The 7,660-nt window shown below is 40.2% G+C and overlaps 1 protein-coding gene across 1 annotated transcript in view; it reads left to right on the top strand.

Moving 5' to 3' along the window:
• The first annotated feature begins 1,919 nt into the window (after window positions 1-1,919).
• Window positions 1,920-7,660, top strand: part of REN (renin) — a 40,219-nt gene continuing 34,478 nt past the window's right edge. Inside the window, exons 1-2 of the mRNA XM_075333658.1 lie at window positions 1,920-2,063; window positions 5,769-5,892. Of these exons, the coding sequence (XP_075189773.1) occupies window positions 1,935-2,063; window positions 5,769-5,892 (253 nt within the window). The 5' untranslated portion in view covers window positions 1,920-1,934. The remainder of the gene's footprint in view (window positions 2,064-5,768; window positions 5,893-7,660) is intronic.

Genomic DNA, 7,660 nt, shown 5'->3' with positions numbered 1-7,660 from the left:
AGCTTCTATTGAATCTTTTCTTACAAAACTTCCGTATATATCAATCTACTCAGCTCCCCCTGCTCTATAACATGATGCCTACAAATTAGACTGCATTTTTAAAGTGACAAGTTATCTTTAACCCCTTTATGACCTTGTGATTTTCTATTTTTTGTTTTTGTTTTTTCCTCCCCTTCTACCAAGAGCCATAACGTTTTATTTTTCTGTCAATATACTGTAGCTGCATGAGAGCTTGATTTTTGCAAGATGAGTTGTACTTTTGAATTAAACTATTCATTTTACCATATAATGTGTCAGTAGCTGCTAGGACCTGGGGCGACCTCATGAGGTAATCTCAGGTCACTCCAGTGGATGTCACACAGCAGTGTGTGAGCCTACAGTGAGTGCTCTTACTGTCAATGGGGAGCGTTCTGTTCTTCATTGCCTGTGACAGTGAGTATGTGATCGTCGTGGGACCCCCTTATTGGATTACATCAGACTTGGATTAGGGATTTGACAGGAAAATAAATTGGTGAAAGAGGGCATCTTTTGTCTTTAGTTCTTTACTAATTTTATATCTTTATGTCTTTAAGGTTCGCTTTTGGGGAATGTTGTGGGATGTAGCTATGGATTACATCAACACTTTTTGGGGATTTTTTTAAATAAATCGGTGAACGAGGGCTTGAACCGGGGTTTTTTGTTCAAATATTTTTTTTCTTTTAATCACAAATGAAATTAGTAATGAGGGCAATTCGCAGCCCCATATATTACACTGTTTGCCATCCCAGGGCAATGGAAAGCGCAAAATACAGTGCTAGATTTGGCGCATCTAATGGATTCGCCACTTCTGGGGCGGCTGTGGGCTGCTATTGTTAGACTGGGAAGGGCCAAATAACCATGGCTCTTGCCACCATAATAATATTAGCCCTAGTTGTCTGCTGTCTCTTGACTCCTTTTTGAAAAATGGGGGGGACCCCATGGCAATTTTTAAAATTATTTATTCAATTAATAAAAAGTAAGTAAATAAGTATGGGATCACTCCTATTTTGGATAACCAGCCAAGGTTCAGCTGACAGCTGAGGGTTGCAGCCCGCAGCTGATGTACCTGTGCTGAATATGAAAATTGGGTGGACCCCACTTCATTTTTTTCCAAAATTAATTGTTAATTCAGCTAAACAGCGGTCAAAACTATCTATTTCTCTCTATCAATCTATTTGATCTATCTATCTATCTAGCTATCTATCTATATACCTTTCTATCTGTTTTGTTTTATCTATCTATTCGTCTATCTAGCAATCGCTCTATCTACAACAGCTAGCTGTATAAGACAATAATGGATTCGTTAATGGAACCAGAAAGTCCCAAAAATAAAGGAAGCCCCTTAGCTCCCCATGGGCTTCCTTCCTTTTTCGGTTATCCTGTGTTCACCATCTCCATTTGCAGCACTCACACTTTTGCACTAGGCACCTTTGTTGGTATGTACCAAATGGCACAAAATGTGATTGGGGTATGTTTTCTTTTGTATATAGGGCATAGTACCTCTATTGAAAATATATTGCCCCATATTTGCCTACAAGTATTTATTTTGCCCACATTCTTTCATCCATTCACAAAGTTGGGAAAGCTAAGGTATAGATAACTTCAATAGGTGCCACTATACTATAGACATGGTATTGCAGTAGGTGCTCAGTATATATTTTTCAGATATTAACACAGGTATATGGTCCCTTTCCATGCATGTTTTAATAAAAAAAAAATTTTGGTTACTGTAAACAGTTTGTGCAATAAATGTATTTATTTACAGTGACATTTGTTTCAGCTTTGGACCACCCCTTTAAATAACCACAATTACATTACCATGTCTTCTATAGTTTAGAAAAAAAAATTATTGTAAATTAATATTGACACTTTATTAATCCGTCTGTCATTTCTATCATAGGATTCCACTTCGAAAAATGCCATCAATTCGAGAGACCCTGAGGTCAATGGGGGTAAAAGTTGCTGATGTATTCCCACAACTAAAGATGACAGGATCTGGACATTTTAATAATGGATCATCAACAGATCTTACCAACTACTTAGATGTAAGCAACGCCATGTACTCTCATATACAGAATTTACTATATGTGCAGTATATACACAGTGTGCATAGTTGTAATCAAAATTATTTAACCCCATTGCAAATTAGGCTTAATAGCAAAATGGACAAACTGGTGTTTGCTTCAAACAAACAAAACAATTTGAAAAGCTCAAAACAATTAATGTTACAAGTTGTTTCTTCATATTGAAAATGTAATGTTATGTTTAATGACTGTTGCAGTCTCAGAATTATTCAACCTTTTCCTGGCAAGATTCGTTAGGCACACTTTGGCTGTTATGATCTGCTGTAAGTATTATGCATAGTCAGACACCAACTCCTGACAGTGTTCATGAGGAATCTTAGCCTATTCCTCATGGGAAATGGCCTCCAGTTCACTAATATTATTGGGTTTGTGTGCTTAACTACCTTTTGTGAATTCCACCAAGTGTACTTCACGAGTTACTGACAGTTATTAAAGCTACTTTCACATTGCGTTTTGCCTTACGTTCACTGGTCCCGTCGGGGCATCCATCCGAACCGCCACTCCCCCACCCTGCAAAACGTGTTTCGGACGCATGCACCGACAGGGCCATTGACTGTAACCGAGCACACTACGTTAGCGTGTGTTCTGTTTTGTACCATTTTTGCACATATACCTTTTCTGCAGGCGGATACCTGAAAGCAAATTGGACATAATTTAATACAAAACTCGAAAAATTGTTGCCACCCCAACTTAATATTTGGTTGCACACCTTTTCAAATAAATAACTGCAATCAATCGCTTCCTATAACCATCAACAAGTTTCTTACACCTGTTATGATCTGGTAACCGTGGAAGATTACAAAAAACACCCTTTGGTGAAACAACACCAAGAAACAGGAGTAGTTGGAACCTGGGCTGACCGCAATCCCCTGACTATCAGGCCACACTAGAAGTACCCGTGGAGCGTTCCTAAAAATCTAGACACCACGTCATAGCCTGAGAAACTAGCTACGCCTCACAGAATAAAATGAGGAAATCTACCTTGCCTCAGAGCAGTCCTCAAAGGAGTAGGTAGCCCCCCACATATAAAGATTACGGTGATATAGAAAAACACAATTCTCAGATAGGAAAAATAGAATTAGCAAAGGCGAGGCCCGACTAACTTGATACAAAGCAAAGGAAAGGAACTGATTGTGGTCAGTGCAAAATCCCTATAGAAAATACCAAACTCCTGATAGTAAAAAAAGACCCTGGAGGTCATACGACCTCACCCCCACTATATCAGGTACTTCTGTAAATAATGGGAGAGACAAAATGCCAAAAAAAACACAAAAATACGAAGAGCAAATAATCAAATCAAACAGGGAAACAAAATCCCTTTTCCTGCAGGAAAGCCAGCACAGGGGAAACCCCCATGCTCACAACACAATAGAAACAAAGCTTCACCTGCAAGAAAACAGATACAAGGAAAAACAACACCCTAAGGTGTAAACAAGAAAGCAAGGCAAAACTGAAACTTATCTGCAGAAGTCTTGCTCAGGGATACAGGGAAGGACAAATCTCCAGGCCAGGACCAGAGACAGGTAATATACAATTATAACCGGCGTCAGCCGGGCAGAAAGCGCCTTGTCTGCAATAGGACTTCCCCAATTCCCAATTAACACCGACACCTGTCTGAGTCAATGGCTCAGATTTAGCTCCACTACCATTCCTGGCCACCAGAGGGAGCTTCAGAATAGCACCCACACAGACGACGTTCATAACATACACCTCTCAACTGGAATTTTGTACCACTCTCTTTTGGCAAACTGCTCCAGGTGTCTCATATTTGAAGCTGCCTTCTCTCAACAGCAATTTTAAAATTTCTCCAAAGGCATTTATTGGGATTTAGATCTAGACTAACTGTTGGCCACTTCAGAACTCTCCAGCGCTTTGTTTCCATCCATTTCTGGTGCTTTCTGAAGTATATTTGGGGTTATTGTTCTGCTGGAAAACCCATGACCTAGGAAGTAAACTCATCTTTCTGACACTGGACACGATATCCAAAATCTTTTGGAAAACCTCAAATTTCATGATACTTTGGACACAGTCGAGGTACCGAGTGCCAGAGGCAGTAGAAGAACCCTAGAACATCTTTGAACCTACACAATATTTGACTGTAGGTACTGTGTTCTTTTCTTTATAAGCCTCATTCTGTTTTCAGTAAACAGTAGAATGATGTGCTTTTCAAAAAGCTCTATTTTGGTCTCATCTGTCCACAAGACACTTTCCCAGAAGGTTTTTGGCTTATCTACATTTTGGCAAACTGCAGTCTAGCTTTTGTATGTCTTTGTGTCAACAGTGGAATCCTCCTGGGTCTTCTGCATAGCTTTTCATTTCATTCAAATGTTGACTTATAGTTTGTACTTATACTGATGCTCCCTGAGCCTGCAAGACAACTTTAAGCTCTTTGAAACTTAATTGGGTCTGCTTATACCCCATCCGGACTATTCTGAATTGTAACCTTTCATCAGTTTTTCTCTGCTGTCCAGGTAATTAGTTACAGTGCCATGAGTTGTAAAATTCTTGATTATGTTGTACACCATGGACAAAGGAAGATCAAAACCTGATTTGATATTTTTCAACAATTTTTTTCCCAAGCCCTCAGACAGGTCTCTTCTCCTCTTTCTGTTCTCAATGCTTAGTGTGGCACAAACAGACACACAATACAAAGATTGAGTCAACTTCTCCTCTTTTTATCTGGTTTCAAGTGTGATTTTCATATTGCCCACAACTGTTACTTGCCACTGTTGAGTTTGAACGAGCAACACATGCTTGAAACAAAGCTGTTTACCTACAATTTTGAAAAGATGCCAGCAATTTTGTCCGGGCCATTTTGGGGATTTAGTGTGAAATTATGTCTAATTTGCCTTTTTGCAGGTTTTTTTTTGTGTGTTGTTCCAATACACATAAAGGAAATTAAAATCTGTATGACAAAACATGTGTAATTAATTTCAGGGAAAAATACTAGGTACCAATATTTTCGGCCATGACTATCATTATTAGCATAGCTCCGTTCTCAATGCAGCAGTGAGCAGCAATAAAAAAATCACTATAAGGTAGGTGTGACAAAAAAAGACATTGGTGCCATGGAGCATGTTACAGTTTAATTTTTGATGTTTAGGAGAGACAATATTTAGTCTTGCCTGGTGTTAGGCTATGTTCACAAGTTGCGTTTTTCGCAGTGTCTTTTTGCTGTATTTTTTTAATGCAAATTAATAGCTGCTTTTTACAGTACCAACAAAAGCTATGAGATTTCAGAACTCTGATACACACGATTGTTTTTTTTCTGACTGAAATGAAAAACTTCTGCATTTTTGAAAGAAGCAGCATATCAACTACTTCATCGTATTTTGAAGTGTTTCTTCACCATAGAAAGCAAGGAGAAATGGCAAAAATGCCGCTGCTGTGTTTTTGCACCGTTTTTACTGCATTTTTGCAGATTTTTGGTGAATGACATTAACTTTATTTAAATATGTACTGTAGATAAATGACACATCTACAGCAAAAAGGCAGCATAAAAAACACGCAAGAAAAAAGGCAGAAAAAATACAGGACAACCTGCTTTTTGTAAGGAGTTTTTTTTGCTGCCATGAGAGCAGGTTTTGGCTGCAGAAAAAATGCAACAAAAATACAAGTGAGATGATAGCCTAACGCTGTGCTTTTTGTTGTGATTTATCTTTGCAGACACAATATTTTGGCGAGATCAGCATCGGTACTCCTTCACAAGCATTCAAGGTTGTTTTTGACACTGGATCTGCCAACCTGTGGGTGCCATCCAGTCAATGTTCCCCACTGTACAGTGCCTGTGGTAAGCCTTTGTGAGCTGGAAGGTTATCAATGGGAAGGGGTCAGTGAAAATTGTAGCGGGTTTAGAGCAGCACAGTCATTTCAGTAAGTCTCATGGCTGCAACAGTCCACTAACGTATCATACCGTCACTGAACAAACCTAGTATACCAAGGCCAATAGTACCACTATATACGGAACAAAAAATACTGTCAGACTATGACCACATGCTACAAATCATACCGATAATGAACAAATGCCATTCAACTAAGTCAAATATTACACCCCTACAGTGACCATATAGTTGTAGATACTAGCTCTAGCGAACAGTGATGTCATTCATGTTCCCTTCTACAACTGGCCCTAGCCCAAAATGAAGCTTTCCACATCTCGTTTCTGAGGACACAGTCTTTTTTGGCTGATTACTTTTCTAAAATCCAGTAGTGCTATAGCTATTCACAGTGCACTAGACAGTAATAATGCCCTCTCCTACATGGTATTTGTACCTCTTTTGTTTCCCACGCAGTAAAAGATCTATTTCAGCTAATATTGCCCCTATGATGTACTAGCATCCCCTTTTTTGCACCTTTATAATAGTACTGTCTTACTTTATAACCCAATGACACCATACTTGTGGCTGTGCTATTAAAACAAAAATTGAAACTCACCTCATCTTGCTCCAGTTATAATCGAGGGAGTTCTGCCTCATCTTCCTACAGTTTGTTGTGCTGTGCAGGCAGGACAATGACTTCACTTCTTGACATTGCTCCTCTTGTGCTTCTTACGTCTCTGATGTCTGGCAGGTCATGAGACTATAGCAGCCTTTGACTTACCAGAGTAAAGGGTACTTTACATGCTGCGACATCGCTAGAGATTGCTAGCGATGTCGAGCGCGATAGCACCCGTCCCCGTCGTATGTGCGACATTTGGTGATCTCTGGCGTAGCGAACATTATCGCGCCGGATGTGCGTCACTAACGACGTGACCCCGACGATATATCGGTAGCGATGTCGCAGCATGTAAAGCACCCTTAAGTGATGGAGCAAGGAGCCAACCACTCTTTGCTCTGCACAATTTTTAAAAGGAACTTGTCAGGTGCAATATGCACCCAGAACCGCAAACAGTTCTGGGTGCATATTGCTAACCTCAGCCTAATCCCAGCCTATAGCAGCATAGATAAAGAGATCTTTGGAAAAAATATTTCTAAACATCCCATATGATATGCTAATATGGCCAGTGACTAGTCGCAAGGGCGTTAGTTTCCTTGGCTATTCGCCCCCTTAGCATGTAAGCATGCCCCTGAGGATATGCAACATGCTAATGAACGCGCAGCATCAGAAGTTGGGCGCACTCACCTCTCTGCTGCCACCGCTGGTATTTGGCTCAGTGCACATGACCCTGGACTTTTGGTCATGTGTAGTACATGAGTTTGAAGCCAAGACACGTACACCCAGCTTCATAGTGCACATAAATGGAAGTCCGGGATCATGCCCACTGAGCCGAAATCCAGTGATGGCAGCAGAGAGGTGAGTGATACCATCCTCTGACGCTGCACATTCATTACCTTGTTAGTACACCCACAGGGGCGTGCTTACATGCTAAAGGGTCCGACTAGCCAAGGGAACTAAAGCCCTTGCGACTAGTCCCTGGCCTCATTAGCATATCATATGGGATGTTCAGAAATACTTTTTCTAAATATCTCTGTATGTATGCTACTATAGGCTGGGATTAGCAATATGCACCCAGAACTGCTCGTGGTTCTATGTACATATTGTACCTGACAGGTTCCCTT

Source organism: Anomaloglossus baeobatrachus, chromosome 2 (genome assembly GCF_048569485.1).
Source record: "Anomaloglossus baeobatrachus isolate aAnoBae1 chromosome 2, aAnoBae1.hap1, whole genome shotgun sequence".
In the NCBI taxonomy this organism is placed as follows: domain Eukaryota; kingdom Metazoa; phylum Chordata; class Amphibia; order Anura; family Aromobatidae; genus Anomaloglossus; species Anomaloglossus baeobatrachus.
Note: the sequence above shows the minus strand (reverse complement) of the source record. Positions and strands in the feature narration are given on the sequence as shown.